A 19,630-nucleotide genomic window follows, 5' to 3' on the forward strand; every position below is an offset into this window, starting at 1 on the left:
AGTCCCTGAATTTTCTGATTAGCCATGCTTAATAGGGATGTGAATCGTGTCCTCGATCGTCTTAACGATCGATTTCGGCTGGGAGGGGGAGGGAATCGTATTGTTGCCGTTTGGGGGGGTAAAATATCGTGAAAAATCGTTAAAAATCGTTAAAAAATCGAAAAAATCGAAAAATTGAAAAACCGGCACATTAAAACCCCCTAAAACCCACCCCCGACCCTTTAAATTAAATCCCCCACCCTCCCGAACCCCCCCAAATAACTTAAATAACCTGCGGGTCCAGCAGCGGTCCGGAACGGCAGCGGTCCGGAACGGGCTCCTGCTCCTGAATCTTGTCGTCTTCAGCCGGCGCCATTTTCCAAAATGGCGCCGAAAAATGGCGGCGGCCATAGACGAAAAAGATTGGACGGCAGGAGGTCCTTCCGGACCCCCGCTGGACTTTTGGCAAGTCTCATGGGGGTCAGGAGGCCCCCCACAAGCTGGCCAAAAGTTCCTGGAGGTCCAGCGGGGGTCAGGGAGCGATTTCCCGCCGCGAATCGTTTTCGTACGGAAAATGGCGCCGGCAGGAGATCGACTGCAGGAGGTCGTTCAGCGAGGCGCCGGAACCCTCGCTCAACGACCTCCTGCAGTCGATCTCCTGCCGGCGCCATTTTCCGTACGAAAACGATTCGCGGCGGGAAATCGCTCCCTGACCCCCGCTGGACCTCCAGGAACTTTTGGCCAGCTTGTGGGGGGCCTCCTGACCCCCACGAGACTTGCCAAAAGTCCAGCGGGGGTCCGGAAGGACCTCCTGCCGTCCAATCTTTTTCGTCTATGGCCGCCGCCATTTTTCGGCGCCATTTTGGAAAATGGCGCCGGCTGAAGACGACAAGATTCAGGAGCAGGAGCCCGTTCCGGACCGCCACTGGACCCGCAGGTTATTTAAGTTATTTGGGGGGGGGTTCGGGAGGGTGGGGGATTTAATTTAAAGGGTCGGGGGTGGGTTTTAGGGGGTTTTAGTGTGCCGGCTCACGATTCTAACGATTTATAACGATAAATCGTTAGAATCTGTATTGTATTGTGTTCCATAACGGTTTAAGACGATATTAAAATTATCGGACGATAATTTTAATCGTCCTAAAACGATTCACATCCCTAATGCTTAATTCCTGCCCATCTCCCTGTAAAATCAACTACCTGGCTAAAGCTTGCTAAGCTCTGAAATTGCTGAAAGGCTCATGAGGCAGCAGATATGTGAGACCCACTGTGCATGCTCAGTAAACTTTTACTAAGCTCAAAGAGATGGATCCATTTTGCGCTGTCAAATGACATCAATTATCATGGCTAATAGATTAAGAGTGGCAGTTGTCAAAAAAAAAACAAAACTTGTCATATTGACTGGCAGATGTTGGATCTGGTTTAAATACCACACAATATTCATGCCTTTTAGTAAAGTCTTCACCCATATGCCATGGCTAATTCATGGAGAGCCCTGTTTACAAGAAACCAAACTTGGTATTTATCATTGTTCAGCCCTGTTTGGATTGGTTAGGTTTTGCTGCTATAGGGCATTATTCTTGTTCAGTTGCAATAAAAGATCCCTAAAAAAAAGATATAAAAATAATTAATTAATATTGATTTTATTTTGGTTGGAAAATGTAACTGTATGCAGATTTTCAAAAGGGATTGACAGAGGAGTAGGACATGGTTCAGTCACGATCAAAAGTTACAACATTGCAAATTCTTGACTAGTAATACTACAATCCAAACTTTATGCCAGTTGTTCTAGATCAATGTTAAATATGCACTAGAAAATTGGATTGGATAGATTTGCGAGATAAATGCTTGCCTTTGCATACTACCTCTGTCACCATTTTTGTTTGTTAATTATGTTATAATTATGGATGTCACTTATGATTTATTTATGGAACGATGGTATATAAAATGTCTAAATAAATAAATCCAATGCTAATATCTAAAATTTGCATTTCCAGTCCTGTTAATGCAAATATCTGGGTGCTGAATGACTAGTTATGTTTTGGAATGTGTACAAAGAACATTGTGAAAGGGTGAGTGAGCAAATGGGAACATTCTTCTGTTGGTTTAATGTATTCATGCTTTCCCCAGCATTATCTACAAGTTAAAACAAAATCCAGCAGCACATGAACCCAAAAGTATTTTGTTTGTATTGCTAAAACTCCAATCTACAAAGCTCTAGGGTGCTCTAACTTTGGCAAAATAAGTTCTCCTATCCTAAGGTGTCACCCAGTTTAACGTATTCCAGGTAATTTTTTTTTTAGTGATTATATTTCTAGGTTCACAAAGTTTATTCTGAAATTTTAAGGACCATCTTCTTTTTCAGGCCATGCTCACTTAACAGACTTCAATGTTGCAACAATCATTAAAGATGGTGAAAGAGCGACCGCTTTAGCTGGAACTAAACCATATATGGGTGAGAAACAAACCTATTTTCAGTACTTCTGTTATGTTCACTATCTGGCTGAGGTTCTTTCTAGGAATATATAGCAGCAGAAATATAGGGGGCAATTTTGAAATTGACTAGAGAGGCATGAACCTGCAAACTCAGTTTTAAAAGGAAACACCTCATGGAGTTTCCCTTTGAACATATGGGCAGGTGGATTTTGCACCTGATTTTTCACAGGTGCAAAGGCCTTGCTGGAAAGTACCCGAGTTCCAAATTAATTCTCCATAGATACTTTTTGCCCTTTGCCCAGCCTAACTCCTCTGCCTTCCTGTACTGTTAAAACTTTTGACCACATTGAGGGAAGGCAATTTTCAAACGGGCAATCAAGGCTAGATCCCACTGAAAATGATCCTATTGATGTATGTCTATATGTTGCTATTATACTAAGTAAAATTGCTTTCTTTTGCACAAGCTAATTAGCCACATAGGGATCCACATTCAAAAGCACCTAGCTCGATAACTCAGAAGATGTATGCATAAATGAATATTTGGGCACTTATCTGGCTAAATTCTAGTTGGATATCAGAACTAACTAAAATTTGGCCAGACAATTTAGGGGTGTTCTGGGGATGTAACTGGGAGGAGATGACTTATCCAGCCAAGTCGGGTCATCCCATAGACATGTCCTAAAATTAGCCGGATAGACTTATCTGGCTAACTTTAGAGTAATCGGGTATATTCAGCAGCATGCCTGACCACTGAATATAGAAACATAGAAATAACGACAGAAAAGGACCAGTCTGCCCAGCAAGCTTCCCATGGTGGTAGTTGCTGTGCCATGCAGGTTACCCCCGTGTAATAGTCAGTGCTGCTTGACATGCTTTGCTTTTGGACTTGGCCATAAATGCTGTCCTGTGTTTTTTCCCCTAATGTCTGCGCATCAATACTCCAGACTCTAAAAAAGTCATGACTTGTGTTGGTTGTCTCTGAATCCAAATTTCTCTTTTCGTTCACCCCCAACCCAGGTCCTTCAAAGCAGAGAGCAATGTTGCAGTTGCATCAGAAGCATCAAGACTTATTAGTTAAGGGTAGTAATCCATGCCTTCTATTAAGGGTAGTTGGCTGTAGAAGCAGACCTGTTCTTTTTTCCCTTATATCTGCATATCAGTATCTCAGACCAAGGAAGTCATGGCTTTTGGTTGTTGTCTGAATTCAGTTCCTCTTTTCCCCCTGCCATCTAAGCAGGGAGCAATGTTGCAGTTGCATTAACAGCATCAAAGCATATTGGTTATGGGTACTAATCTCCATGCCTTCTGCTAAGGGTAGTAATTGCCATACCAGCAAGTTACCCCCCCCTCCCCCCCCCCCCGCACTCTTATCTTTTCTGTCCTCTAGCCTTTAGAGATCCACAATGTTTATCTCAAAGCCCTTTGAATTCTTTGATTGTTCTCTTCTTCATCACCTCCTCCAGAAGGGCATTCCAGACCTCCACGACCCTCTCCATGAAGAAATATTTCCTTATGTTGGTTCTGAGTCATCCCCCCTGGAGTTTCATTTTGTGACCCCTAGTTCTATTGTTTTTTCCAATGGAAAAGTTTTGAAGTGAATACATCATTGAAACCTTTTAGATATCTGATGATCTGTATCATATCTACCCTGCACCTCCTGTCTTCCAGGGTATACATTTAGATCCTTCAGCCTCTCCTCATAGGTCTTCCAATGCAAACCTCACAGCATTTTCGTTGCCCTTCTCTGGATCACCTCCATCCTGTCTCTATCCTTTTTGAGATACGAGCTCTAGAACTGAACACAGTACTCCAGGTGAGGGCTCACTAAGGACCTGTACAAGATATCATCACCTCTTTCTTATGGATTATTCCTCTCTCTGTGCAGCCCAGTATTGTTCTGGCTTTAGCTATCGCCTTATCATATTGCTTCGCCATCTTCCAATCCCCAGACACTATCACCCCAAGATCCCTCTCTTGGTCTATGAGCATCAGTCTTTCACCCCCATCACATACAATTATTTTGTATTACTGCAACCCAGATGCATGACTCCGCACTTCTTGGCATTGAATCCCAGCTGCCAAATCTTCGACCACTCTTCAAGCTTTCTTAAATCAATTTTCATTCTCTCTACTCCTTCAGGCATGTCCACTCTGTTCGGATCTTAGTATCTACTATCCTAGATGAATGAGCATACAAGATGCCATCCCCAATCCAACACCAGAACTCCTACCACCATGCTCCATAATAATCTACAGCCAATTTTCTAGGTCTCCGTGTGGTCTCGCTGAACAATACCTAGCCACCAGCAACTGCCAGTACCAACACTTTCTTAGGGAGTAGTAGTCTGCTGAAACCAACCTGGTTACCCAATGGTCTGCAGTAGCACTAGAATTTGATTTATTATAAGGAAAGTAGTTAAATAATAAATTAACTAGACTGTACTTCGTTTCTCACTCTTTGTTATGTCCTTATCGCCTCTCTGCTTGCATCTGTTCTTGAGAGATTGAAGGGCAGTATGTTTGCAATACTGCAACCTCCCAACCATGTTCCTACTACTGTTTTAGACTATGATAGTAGAACAAGACCATCTGGTCTATCCAGTTTACCCAGTTTCATTCCTGGTGCAGTTCCAAATCCTAGTCACTCTGGCTTTCCCCTCACTTCTTCACCTCAGGAATCCTTAGTTATTCTATGTTTTTTGAATTCTGTTACTTTATTTGTTTTCACCAATTCTGAGAGTCAATTCCATGCATTCACCACCCCTTCAGTAATGAAATATTTTTTGATGACACTACTTGCCAGGTTCTTATGGCCTGGATTGCCCACTGTTGGAAACAGGATGCTGGGCTTGATAGACCATTGGTCTGACCCAGTATAGCATGTTCTTATGTTCTTACTGAATTTACCCCCTCTAGAGCCCTATACCTAGACCTCTTTTGTTAGAGAATTACTCAGAGAAAAAAGCTTGCTTATGTTACCTAATTTTTACCTATTTAAATTCCTTACAAGGCATGGCTTCTAGAACTAGACAAAATATTCTAGATGAGATCTCACTAATGACTTATACAGAGGCAGACTTTTCTCTCTTTTTATGCTGGTTTTGCTTCTCCCTGAGCACCCTAGCATCCTTCTGGCTCTGGCCACCACATTGTTGCACTCTTTTATACCTCTAAATCATCAAACAGTGCAGACACTATCACTGCAAGGTCTCTCTTTTGATTGGTGCATCAGTTTTTCACCCTACTTACCCCCATCCCATTTCTGCACCCCAAATGTTAGACACATAATTGTCAATCACTTGATCACTCCTCTAACCTTTTTAGATCACTTCTCATTATGTCTACTCCCTCAATATTAAGAACATAAGAACATGCCATACTGGGTCAAACCAAGGGTCCATCAAGCCCAGCATCCTGTTTCCAACAGTGGTCAATCCAGGCCATAAGAACCTGGCAAGTACCCAAAAACCAAGTCTATACATAGAAACATAGAAACATAGAAATGACGGCAGAAGAAGACCAAACGGCCCATCTAGTCTGCCCAGCAAGCTACGCACTTTATCCATTTTTTTCCCCTTTTTTTCTCTCCCACCTGTTACTATTGGCTTCCAGTACCCTCTAGCCCTAATCAATTAGGGGTAGCAACCGCTGTAACAAGCAGGCCACACCCTTACCCCATACTCTTACCCACCCCTGTTTTTATTTTTTTATTTTTTGAGATAGCAGCCCTCCATCCTTCCGCTCCGTGAAGGTGGAACACCAACTACTGGCCACTGGCATCCCGCTCCGTGAATGCCTCTGTGGCTACTGCTGCTCCGTGCAGTGTTTGAATGCCTCTGTGGCTACTGCCGCTCCATGCAGTGTTTGAATGCCTCCTCTTTATTCACGCCCTCTAGACTTGATGGATCCACAGTGTTTATCCCATGCCCCTTTGAAGTCGTTCACAGTTTTAGACTTCACTTCCTCCGGAAGGGCATTCCAGGCATCCACCACCCTTTCCGTGAAGAAATACTTCCTGACATTGGTTCTTAGTCTTCCTCCCTGGAGCCTCAGCTCGTGACATCTGGTTCTGCTGATTTTTTTCCGACAGAAAAGGTTTGTCGTTGTCTTTGGATCATTAAAGTTTTTCAAGTATCTGAAAGTCTGAATCATATCACCCCTGCTCCTCCTTTCCTCCAGGGAGTACATATTTAGATTGTTCAATCTCTCCTCGTATGTCATCCGATGAAGATCCTCCACCTTCCTGGTCGCCCTTCTCTGTACCGCTTCCATCTTGTCCTTGTCTCTTTGTAGATACGGTCTCCAGAACTGAACACAGTACTCCAGGTGAGGCCTCACCAAGGACCTGTACAAGGGGATAATCACTTCCCTTTTCTTACTCGATATTCCTCTCTCTATGCAGCCCAGCATTCTTCTGGCTTTTGCTAGCGCCTTGTCGCATTGTTTCGCAGACTTCATATCATTAGACACTATCACCCCAAGGTCTCTCTCCTGCTCCGTGCACATCAGCCCTTCTCCCCCCATCGAATATAGTTCATTCGGATTTCCACTCCCCATATGCATGACTCTGCACTTCTTGGCATTGAATCTCAGCTGCCATATCTTTGACCACTCTTCCAGCTTCCTTAAATCCCGTCTCATTCTCTCCACTCCTTCCGGCGTGTCCACTCTGTTGCAGATCTTAGTGTCATCTGCAAAAAGACAAATCTTACCTTCTATCCCATCCGCAATGTCGCTCACAAATATATTGAACAGGACCGGTCCCAACACCGATCCTTGCGGTACACCACTTAAAACCTCCCTCTCTTCAGAGAGAGCTCCATTTACCATCACACATTGTCTTCTGTCTGTCAACCAGTTTGCAATCCAGGTCACCACCTTGGCACTCACTCCTAAGCTTCTCATTTTATTCACCAGTCTCCTGTGCGGGACCGTATCAAAAGCTTTGCTGAAATCCAAGTAGATGATATCGAGCGCTCTTCCTCGATCCAATTCCTTGGTTACCCAGTCAAAAAAGTCAATCAGATTTGTCTGACAGGATCTTCCCCTGGTGAATCCATGCTGCCTCTGGTCCAGCAATTCTCCCGACTGTAGATAGTTCACTATTCTCTCTTTCAACAGTGACTCCATTACTTTTCCCACCACCGAAGTGAGGCTAACCGGTCTGTAGTTACCAGCCTCCTCTCTGTTCCCACTCTTGTGAAGCGGAACCACCACAGCTCTTCTCCAATCACTCGGCACCATTCCCGTTTCTAGGGATCTATTGAACAGGTCACACAGTGGACCCACCAGCACATCTCTGAGCTCCCTCAGTATCCTGGGATGAACCTCATCAGGTCCCATGGCTTTGGCTACTTTCAGTTTCCCCAGCTCTTCCCATACATTTTCTACTGTAAATGGAGTTACATCTACTCCACTCCCCTCCAGTATCTTGTTAACTAGGGACGGTCCTTCTCCAGGGTCCTCCTTCGTGAACACAGAACAGAAGTATTTGTTTAATATTTCTGCCATTTCTTCGTCTCTCTCCACACATTGATCCGTTCCACCTTTCAATTTCACTATACTACTTTGAACTTTTCTCTTTTCACTGATGTATCTGAAAAATGTTTTGTCACCTCTCTTTACTTCCTTGGCAATCCTCTCTTCTGCTTGAATTTTTGCTCTCTTGATTAATTTCTTCGTCTCCCTCAGTTCTACCAGATATTCTTCTTTGTGCTCCTCTCTTTGGGATCTTTTGTATTTGTTGATCGCTGTTCTTTTAGCCTTTATTTTGTCAGCCACCTCCTTTGAGAACCAGATAGGTTTTATTTTTCTTTTGCTTTTCTTTACTTTTCTAACATATAGATTAGTTGACTTGGCAATTGCTCCTTTTAGATTGGTCCACTGTTGATCCACTTCTCTCACATTCTCCCAGCCTTTTAGTTCTTCCTCCAGGTACTTCCCCATTTCATCAAAGTTTGTGTTTTTGAACTGCAGAACTCGGGTTTTTGTGCTTCTTTTCCGTATCTTTTTTGTGATATTAAACCATACCGTTTGGTGATCACTGGTGCTGAGGTGGGCGCCCACCTGGACATCAGAGATGTTATCTCCATTAGTGAGCACTAAGTCAAGTATTGCTCCTTCTCTTGTGGGTTCCATAACCATTTGTTTGAACAAAGCTACTTGCAGGGCATCCACTATTTCTCTACTATTATTAGATTCTGCAGATGGGATTCTCCAGTCTACATCTGGCATATTAAAGTCTCCAACGATCACCACTTCTCCCTTCTTTCCTATCCTGTGGATGTCTTCAACCAGATCTCTGTCCAGCTCTTCCTTTTGGTTTGGAGGCCTGTAAACCACTCCAATAAAAATGGATGTCCCATCTTTTTTTAGGTTGGCCCATAGTGCTTCTTCATTGCCCCATCTTCCTTGCAGCTCCGATGCTCGGATATTGTTTCTGACATAAAGAGCCACTCCTCCCCTTTTCCTGTCCTCTCTGTCTTTCCTTAACAAGTTATAGCCCGGTATTGCCGTATCCCAGTCATGAGATTCCGTAAACCACGTTTACGTGACAGCAACAACGTCCAAGTCCGCCTCCACCATTAGGGCTTGCAGATCTGGGATTTTATTGCCCAAACTACGAGCATTTGTGCTCATAGCTTTCCAGCTTTCTTCATTCAGGTTACTGCTGTTTCTGGACTCCTTTTGTGACCACTTTAGTTGAGTTTTGTTATCCACTTTTCCCTTTGCCTTTGTGTAAGGAAAAGGATTAGTGCCTCTGATGGCAGAGTCATCCATCACAGTGAGCTTATTCCTTTGGTTTCTGATCTGGAATTTCTGTGTGCATTGGGTTTTTTCTCTCTTTTCAGATAACATTTCAATCTTTTCCTCAAGAACTTCTTCAGTATTTAATACAGAGAAGGCATTTTGTACTTGTTGCACTTGATACAGTGTGTGTCTCTGCATCACAGGTCTGATTCTACCAGAGCCCACTATAATTCTGTATTTTGAGTTCCTTAATGCTCTATGTGAGTGAGAGGGTAATCTTGTGGGCTGCACAGCTTTGAAGAATGGGTGTCTGTGGGTCACAGGTCTTATCCTGCCTGAGCCCACTGTAAACCCCTTTGGTTTTGACTTTTGGTTTTTATGTGGTAATGTGGGATTAACTCCTGAATTATATAAAGTGGGTGAAACTTTCTTTATTGCTTCCAATTCAGCATTATCTTTAGCCAGCTCTTTTTTCAAGGAAGACAGTTCTGAGCATTTAGGGCAAACCCTAAGTTTCCAGATGACTTCCCTGACAATAAATGCTCCACAATGGTTACATTGGATAGTCCTCATTTTGATAAATTTATCTGATGGATAACACCTAAGGAACAACTAAATTACCAATTTATCCTGTTGCCAACTGTATTTAGGTAGACTATATTAGAACAACAAACCTAGGGGTGGGTGGGTAGAGGGGTAGGGTGGGAGGGAAGCAGACAGAATAGCAAAATTAAAACTTTGTAAAAAGGCTTAATTGAAAGAATTCTTAGCTTTGCCAAGTAAGTTGGACTGTAGTCTCTCCTCTCTCTTTCAAAGCAGACTGACTAGAGCTGGCCTGATCACCTACTATGATGCACTACTCACCTGTTAAGTGTCTGTTAAAAACTCCCTCTTTTTTTTTATGGTATATTTTACCATGCTACTGTTGCTAGTAATAGCAGTGGCTATTTTCTAAGTCAACTTAATTAATAGCAGGTAATGGACTTCTCCTCCAAGAACTTATCCAATCCTTTTTTAAACACTGCTACACTAATTGCACTAACCACATCCTCTGTCAACAAATTCCAGAGTTTAATTGAGCATTGAGTGAAAAAGAACTTTCTCCGATTAGTTTTAAATGTGCTACATGCTAACTTCATGGAGTGCCCCTTAGTCTTTCTACTATCCGAAAGAGTAAATAACTGTTTCATATTAACCCATTCTAGACCTCTCATGGTTTTAAAAACCTCTATCATATCCCCCCTCAGCCATCTCTTCTCCAAGCTGAAAAGTCCTAACCTCTTTAGTCTTTCCTCATAGGGGAGCTGTTCCATTCCTTTTATCATTTTGGTCACCCTTCTCTGTACCTTCTCCATCGCAACTATATCTTTTTTGAGTTGCAGCGACCAGAATTGTAGACAGTATTCAAGGTCTCACCATGGAGCGATACAGAGGCATTATGACATTTTTCGTTTTATTCACCATTCCCTTTCTAATAATTCCCAACATTCTGTTTGCTTTTTTGACTGCCACAGTGTTGCATCCGTCAGTCGCAGACAGCTGTGACCGCTCTGCCTTACCTCTTTTCTACCCTTTTCCTCCTCCTTGGGCAAGATGGCTGCCTCCAGTGCCGAGTGCTGAAACCCTCAGCATCTCCAAACTCAGCATGGGCGTCCCAGTCCGCCATGCTCCTTCTCATGGGCATCCCCACCGCATGACAATACCTCCAGGTATTTAAGCGTCTGCTACACTACCTACTTCAAGTTAGCAAGGACTTCGGTTTAGCTACTCTGACTGCTCTAAGCTGCTCACTTAGATGTCTCGTTATCCTCCGGGGAATCTCGCTCCTGATGAAGCTCTAGGCACCCGCTCCTTGGGGGCCTCTCGCTTCCAACTACCCTTCGGGGTCTCTACTAACTTGACAACCGCTCCTCAGGGGTGTGTCTCTCTTTATTTCAGGATCTCCTGTACTAACAGGTACTCGCTCCGCGAGGGCCTACCAGTCCAGTGTATCCTACACCATGGACCTTTGGTCCCACCATCTTCATTGCCAGGAAGATGCTTGCACTACACTCCAGTGAGTACCTCTATGATCCGGTTCTCAACTCCACCCACCATGCTCGGCTTAACCCACACCGCAGGTTCCTATCTACCTTGAATATCTGGGTGAGACTTCTACATCTGAGACTGTCAGAACGTATTGGCACCTTGCCGGACTTCAGTGCCTTTCCTTCCTGCCTCATACCATCTATCTACAGCAGTACAATAAAGCTTTCCACCTACAAGTGTCCGCTCTCTGCGTTTAGCCTATCACTGTGGTTCCCCACGGGGCCCCTCCCCATGGGAGGAGTCATCTCCACTGCGATTAAGGGTCCATACAATGCCACAAACACAACACGCAGCACACTGAACCTATGATTTCAATGTGTTATCCACTATGACACCTAGATCTCTTTCTTGGGTAGTAGCTCCTAATATGGAACCTAACATTGTATAGCTATAGCATGGATTATTTTTCCATATATGCATCACCTTGCACTCATCCATATTAAATTTTATCTGCCATATGGATGCCCAATTTTCCAGTCTCACAAAGTCTTCCTGCAATTTATCACAATCTGCTTGTGATTTAACTACTGTGAACAATTTTGAATCCTCTGCAAATTTGATTACTTCACTTGTCATATTTCTTTCCAGATCATTTACAAATATATTGAAAAGTACGGGTCCCAATACAGATCCCTGAGGCACTCCACTGCCCACTCCCTTCCACTGAGAAATTGTCCATTTAATCCTACTCTCTGTTTCCTGTCTTTTAGCCAGTTTATAATCCACAAAAGGACATCGCCACCCATCCCATGACATTTTACTTTCCCTAGAAGCCTCTCATGAGGAACTTTGTCAAACGCCTTTTGAAAATCCAAATATACTACATCTACCAGTTCACCTTTACATTTTTAGTAACTCCTTCAAAAAAGTGAAGCAGATTTGTGAGGCAAGACTTGCCTTGGGTAAAGCCATGTTGACTTTGTTCCATTAAATCATGTCTTTCTATATGTTCTGTGATTTTTTAATATTTAGAAGACTTTCCACTATTTTTCCTGGCACTGAAGTCATGCTAGCTGGTCTGTAGTTTCCCGGATTGCCCCTGGAGCCCTTTTTAAATATTGGGGTTACATTAGCCACCATCCAGTCTTCAGGTACAATGGATGATTTTAATGATAGGTTACAAATTTTTACAAATAGGTCTGAAATTTCATTTTCTAGTTCCTTCAGATCCCTCAGGTTTATACCATCTGGTCCAGGTGATTTACTACTCTTCAGTTTGTCATCAGGCCTACCACATCTTCTAGGTTCACCGTGATTTGGTTCAGTCCATCTGAATTATTACCCATGAAAACCTTCTCTGGTACAGGTATCTGCCCAACATCCTCTTCAGTAAATACCGAAGCAAAAAAATCATTTAATCTTTCTGTGATGGCCTTATCTTCTCTAATTGCCCCTTTAACCCCTCGATCATCTAACGGTCCAACTGACTCCCTCACAGGTTTTCTGCTTCGGATATATTTTAAAATGTTTTTACTGTGAGTTTTTGCCTCTACGGCCAACTTTTTTTCAAATTCTCTCTTAGCCTGTCTTATCACTGTCTTATATTTAACTTGCCAACACTTATGCTTTATCCCATTTTCTTCTGTTGGATCCTTCTTCCATTTTCTGAATGAAGATCTTTTGGCTAAAATAGCTTCTTTTACCTCCCCTTTTCACCATGCTGGTGATCATTTTGCCGTATTTATTTATTTATTTATTTAAAGTCTTTTCTATACCGTCGTTAAGCAGGTGCTATCACAACGGTTCACAATAAGGCACATAGATTAATGTTGCTAAATGTTTTTAAATTATATCAACTTAAACAGGTGCCATCAGGGTGCAGTAACATAGTTTCATAATAAATACTAATTGTTGGGTGTGATAAAACATGTCCGTTTCTATCTTTATCAGCTATAAACTGAATTAATTGTTAAATCTTATCTTTGGTGTTAAAATGAGAATCTAAAATAAAATACACACATATTGAGCAAGTTGATGTGTGTGGGTGTCCTCCTGACCGCATACTACACTTCCCTGACCGCATTCTTCCACTTTTCTTAATGTGTGGAATACATCTGGACTATGCTTCTAGGATGGTATTTTTTAACAATGACCATGCCTCTTGCACACTTTTTACCTTTGTAGCTGCTCCTTTCAGTTTTTTTTCTAACTATTTTTCTCATTTTATCAAAGTTTCCCTTTTGAAAGTTTAGCACGAGAGCCATGGATTTGCTTACTGTCCCCCTTCCAGTCATTAATTCAAATTTGATCATATTATGATCACTATTGCCAAGTGGCCTCACCACCATTACCTCTCTCACCAAATCCTGTGCTCCACTGAGAATTAGATCTAAAATTGCTCCCTCTCTTGTCCACTCTTTTGTAGATCTTAGTATCATCTGCAAAATATCTCACAAAGTTATTGAACAAAAGTGACCCTAGGATGAATCCCCAAGGCACTTCTCTAATCTCTTTCTTTTCCTCAGAGTAAATTCTATTTATAACCATCCTTTAATTATCTCTCAATCAATTTCAAATCCAGTTCATAACCTTGGGACCCACCTCTGATTGTTCAGTTTGTTTATGAACCTTCTACTTGGGACAATATAGAAAACCTTGCTGAAATCCAAGTAAACCACACCGAGTGCATGCCCTTGATTTAATTGTATTTACTCAATCAAATCCATTGGCCAGATTTGTTAGAAGCAATTTCCTTCTAGTAAAACCGTGTTGCCTTGGTGCCTGCATCTTGCTGGATTCAAGATATTTCACTATCCATTTCTTCAGTAGAGCCTCCATTCATTTTCCCACCACTGAAATAAGACTAACCAGTGTGTAGTTTCCAACCTCCTTGCTATTACCACTTTTATGATGAGAGATGATAATTGCCTTTCTCCAATCCCATGGGACTACTTCGGTCTCCAGAGTTCTATTAATAGATGGCTATAATCAGTTATCTAAACTTCCTTATTAGGAGGTAAATTTACCTGGGTCTTATGTCCATGGTGAATTTACCAAATAGTCATAAATACCATAGTAATGAGTATTGAGCTTAATACCATGGTATTTACATCTTTTGCATGTACTGCTATGCTAGAAATAACATAACAATGTTAGTTGAGGTATGGCTGCATTGTACCTAATGCTATTTTGAGCTAATTTGTAAAGCTCATTTAATGCATACAGTAAAATTAGCACAGTTTAGCACAATGGCTGCAGTTTATAACCTGAAATTGTGAATTGGATTAGGTCTATATTTATTTATATCATGACCTTATCACAGTTTTTATAGATTCTTGGAAATTAGCTAAGGCTACATACAGTTACAAATATAAAATATTTTAAAGCACAGTTTTTCTGGGCTTGGCCAGTGACTGTGCTATGCATTGGCATTTGAGAGACCAGGGTTCAATTCACAGACCTGACTTCAGCTTATGAGGCTGGAGAGGACCATGGATGCTGTAGATATAGTTTTCCCTGTATCCGGGAGGACTGAATCCAAACCATAAAACAATAGGTGCATCTGTGTCTAATCAGGGAAAAACTATTGGCAGGAAATTGGTGTCTAATCAGTGAAAAATCATTGGCAGCTACAAATAAAGGTCCATGGCATCTCCACCCCTGTAAGTGAGTGAAGTGAGGGCAGGTTCCAACTGAGCTGGAAGCTCAGATATGATCAAAGATAAGCCAGATCAAAAATAAATATATTTTCTGTTTTGTGTTTTCTTTCTCTTTAAAGCTCCAGAAATTTTCCATTCCTTTGTCAATGGGGGTACAGGATACTCCTTTGAAGTTGATTGGTGGTCTTTGGGAATAATGTCATTTGAATTACTTCGTGGATGGGTAATGTTATTACTGTCTTTCATATTCTTAAACTGTGTTGCAAATTTTCAGAGAAAAAAAATGTAATTACTACAAGTTTGAAACTTGTGAGTAATAGTGCCAGTATTCAAGGCTGCACCTTTTTAAATTATTAAAAATTGTTCTTCAGCAGAAGCTTGGCATGCTTGTTTATTTACATGCTATTTTTATTTCTTTAGAGGCCATACGACATCCATTCAAGTAATCCTGTAGAATCTCTCGTTCAGTTATTCAGTACAGTGACTGTCCAGTACTCATCAATCTGGTCAAAAGATATGATTGCTTTGTTGCGGAAGGTAAATATACATTTTCTATGAAATTGTGGACATTTTCTTATAGCTATACATCAAATGCCCCCCAGTTCTGACCATCTGGAAATGGACAATTATTTGGAGAGATTATATTTGTAGCATTTTTTCTCATACTGATTTCTTCACTCTCCAAATGTTGCACAATAGAGGACCCTGTCTTTTAAATTATTCACATCATTCCCTTATTTGTCTGTCTTTCAATTACCAGTTCCTACATAGCAAGAATACTATGTAGCACTGAAGCAGGAGCAGTAATTTGCATCGTTGGTAAATGATCAGCCCAATTCAATTGTTTTGATATTGCATCTGACTTGAAGTTTAAATCTATAATAAGCAATAACCTCCCTCTGATACAGTAGCATGTGCTTGAAATTAGAGTCATGGGAGGAAAAAACATTTTACAGACTGTGTGTGGGGTGGAAGGAAAGTCTCTCCAGAATATGAAACATAATCCACAGCAGACATATCCATTAACAGCTTTCCCTTTCTCCCAGAATATAAAAGCTGCTCGTGTTTTCAAAGAGCTGCTCCGGTCTCCATTTATGTTCAAGAAATGTTAATTTTTCCTTTAAGTGATATATTACAATTCTTGTAGAGGTCACAGAACTCTTAATTTGATTCACTGGAGCTAAAAGTGCTATGAAATACAGTAGGTTAAAAGTGGAGAATAGAAAGTTCTCACTGCGGAATGACTGAGGCATGAAATGTAAATCTTAGTGGTCCTGTTGTGATAACATTTTTATCTAAAACTGATGTATCCTGTAGAGTACAAGTGTGTTACACACTCGTGCGACCTGTTTATCTTTGATATTTTAATGTAAACTTAGAATCCAAGAATGCTCTTCTACTTTGAATTGGTGTTAATTTGCAAATGAATGCTAATCTAAATGCAGTTACCGCACGAAGCTAAGAAATGTGTCTCTCTATAAAGAATAAAAATAAGAGAACACAACATATATTAGTTTGGGGTAGACAACTTGCATAACTTAATTTTAGTGAAAAGCTGTTTATTGCAACAAGACATGTTTCACAAGCTCACATATGCCATCTACTGGTTCACATGAAATGTAAAACATTTGAATAGGAAAGACAAGGATATTTTTAAGCCATAGTAAGAGTTAAAACATGGATTGCTTCATTTTATGAAGTGCTTTTGTGCTGTTAACTTTTCTCCCTTCATTTCAATACAAGGAGATAAAGGGAGAAAAGGGCCTTTGTTTCAAATCAGTTATGTTTTAAAATTATGCAAAGTTATAATAAAACATCGTTGACATCAGGATCTCAAATTCCCAGAGCTGTCTAGGGTATGCTTTTATTAAGATGTCACCTTAACTCATAAAGGAAAAGATCTAGGATAAGGGATTTGCAGGCTTTTTATATAAAGCCTGGTTTGTTGATCTTTGAGGTAAAATATTTCAAATAGTTGACATTATGTTATGTCTGTGCCAATTTAATAAACTTGTCCTTTAGTTCCAAGTGAACACAGGTTTCATGCTTGCAGTATGAGGCTTGGGTTGAGTTCCTGCCTCTGTCAGGAATACTGTCCAGTGAAAGAAAGTTGATTTCCTATTTTCCTTTCCTGCCCTGTGCTGGACCTGGAAAGAGAAGATTTGGAGAGCTAAGAACCACCCACCTTACTTGATAATTTTGTTTCCTTGTTTTTGGCAATCTAGGCCAGAGGTTGGTGGTCAGTCACTAGAGTGAAATTGCATCCCAACAAATAATATTGAACTACTTCTAAGGCCCACTTTACTGCCACTGCTTCCTTCTTGAATGTGGAATAGTGTTTGTTCCTGGACAATAGCTTTCTGTTGATAAAGGCAATCAGATGCTCCTGGCCCTCCTTTTCTTGAGCTAAGACTGCTCCTAAATCCATCTCTGAGGCATCTGTCTGGAAAATGAAAGTTCTATTGAAGTCCAATGTCGTTAAGACCAGTTCTGAACACAGGGTTTTTAGAAATCCTCCATTTTCCATGCCTAGTGTGGACTCGTCCCTTTCTTCTTATAAGGAAAGATAAAGTTGGGGCGTGGGCCTCTAAGTGAGAGGCTGATGTCCCTTCTATCACCTGTATGTGCTCCTGGGCAAGCTCAAGGGGACCTTCTTCTGTGAGGGCCTGTCTAAAATTTCCAGGATTACCCTTTCCCACCCATTCTGGATGTCAAATTAAGAGTTCCTGGGATGCTTGTGGTTACTGATTTGTCCAAGTAAGCCTATATATGGTAGCCTCTAGATGCCTGGAATACTTTCCGATGGCATTTGGCTGTCTTGTTATCCCTCACATACAAGTCCAGATTCCTCTGAGGGATGATCTCTGGAAACGACTTTTCTTCATGTACAGAATCAGTTGATCCAGCCTTAAACAGGACCCAAAGAGTCCCAACGTCCATAAAATTGTGTCCCAGGCTGAAAGGATATGAGAGCCATGAAAGCATTCAAGGCAGACCTATCTAGTAGGAGTCTTCAGTAAGAAACGTGTGATAGGATACTGCCATTGACCTTTATGAATGCAAGCTACAGTATGATATATTCATTAGGGATGTGAATCATTTTTTGATGATTTAAAAAATCATCTGATATTTTTTAAATCGTCAAAAATCATCAGAGTGCGCGATACAATAGAAATTCCCCCGATTTATCATAAAAATCGTAAATCGGGGATTTTGGGGGAGGGCGGGAAAACCGGCACACCAAAACAACCACTAAACCTACCCTGACCTTTTAAAACTAAACCTTTACCTTCCCCCACCCTCCCGAACCCCCCCCCCCCCAAAAAACTTTTTACGAGTACCTGGCGGTCCAGAGGAAGCCCCAGGACCGATCTCCCACTCTCCGGCCATCGGCGTCATTTTGATGCCACTAATAAAAATGGCGCCGATGGCCCGATAAAAAAAAAACCCACCGACCCTTTAAAAATTGACCCCTTAGCTTCCCCCACCCTCCCGACCCCAACAAAACATTTTTTGGGGGGGTCGGGAGGGTGGGGGAAGGTAAGGGTTTGGGGAGGCTGGCCATGGCCCGCACCATTTTTAAAGATGGCCGGCACCATTACTCCATCCAGGGCAAGGAGTATTGACAAAATTTGACACGTATGGTGTTATTAAGTTGACATCCATAGCTTCTTCCTCCGTTCGGGGACATTTTCTGGTGGAGTGGCCTCTCTCTCCTCAACTGAAGCATGCTGATGGATCTAAGTCCCTTGGCCACTATAAGGTCCCAGGCTGACCCTTCACTGGGGTCTGCCGTCAATGCCTTGATCCTCAACTGCAGACTTCAGGAACAAGTGGTAACCATTTCTCTTGTACCCTGGCACTGTCTGACTTTGACTGGACTTGATAGAAGGCATCAGCAATTTCAAGGGTGGCATCGAGGGTAAACTGCCACATAGATGGGTGCAAGCCATTTAAAAATTGCTTCCTTTGAATTAGATTTGTCACTTCCATGCCAGTTTTCCCTTCAGGTTGTAGCCAGTTCTATCCTACATTCTTCAGTTGTGGAAGATATTCCATGGCCTTTTTCCTGGTTGGAGTGCTCACTACCAGAATTGTTGTTGGTACTTTTCTGGGGTACACCCCACATATTCAAGGATGACAGCTTTAATCTCCACATAAGTAGCCCTTCTGTCCAGATTTACTGGCTGGAATACAGCTTCACTACTACCTGTCTGCAAATTGCCTAGGTAAGTGGTCCATGTTGACTCTTGCCACCCTGCTAAGTGGGCTATGCATTCAAAATTTACTAGAAAACCATCTGGGCCCTGTCCTGGAGTCAACTTAAATCTCATGGGAGCCAGAGGATTAGGATGGACTGTGGAAGCTTTCACAGCCTGCACAATATGCATCAGGGAAGTCTGTTGTTTGTCCAGATGCAGGATTTGCTGCTAAGCCCACGGACCTCACATGATGCCTTATAGCTGCTGTTGCTGCCCTTTTGTGAGGACCTGGAGTAAATGCTCCATGCTGGCTTGAAATTTTTGGGCCATAGTTGGAATCTCTCTTTATTTAGAGGAACACGGCCACTTTTAAGAAAGCATGGAAAAACATTTTCTTCTTTTTCTCTGCAAAAACAATACCTAGCCTGTCCGGCTCTGACTAACATAATGTTCCCTCTCTAACTGGGCAGTGCTAGGCTCTTTAACCAAAAGGGTCCAGCTGTTGGTGCTGCCGATACAGCCAATCCCTCGAAGTTAGTGGGTAAAAATAGGACTGTCTCTGAGGATATATTCCAACAA

At 41.9% G+C, this 19,630-nt stretch overlaps 1 protein-coding gene across 1 annotated transcript in view; it reads left to right on the plus strand.

The window, feature by feature from the left end:
• Positions 1-19,630, plus strand: part of STK32C (serine/threonine kinase 32C) — a 695,653-nt gene that overhangs the window by 654,406 nt on the left and 21,617 nt on the right. The window contains exons 6-8 of the mRNA XM_029609989.1: positions 2,342-2,431; positions 14,969-15,072; positions 15,270-15,386. Coding sequence (XP_029465849.1) covers positions 2,342-2,431; positions 14,969-15,072; positions 15,270-15,386 — 311 coding nt within the window. The remainder of the gene's footprint in view (positions 1-2,341; positions 2,432-14,968; positions 15,073-15,269; positions 15,387-19,630) is intronic.

This window comes from Rhinatrema bivittatum, chromosome 7, assembly GCF_901001135.1.
Source record: "Rhinatrema bivittatum chromosome 7, aRhiBiv1.1, whole genome shotgun sequence".
Lineage (NCBI taxonomy): Eukaryota > Metazoa > Chordata > Amphibia > Gymnophiona > Rhinatrematidae > Rhinatrema > Rhinatrema bivittatum.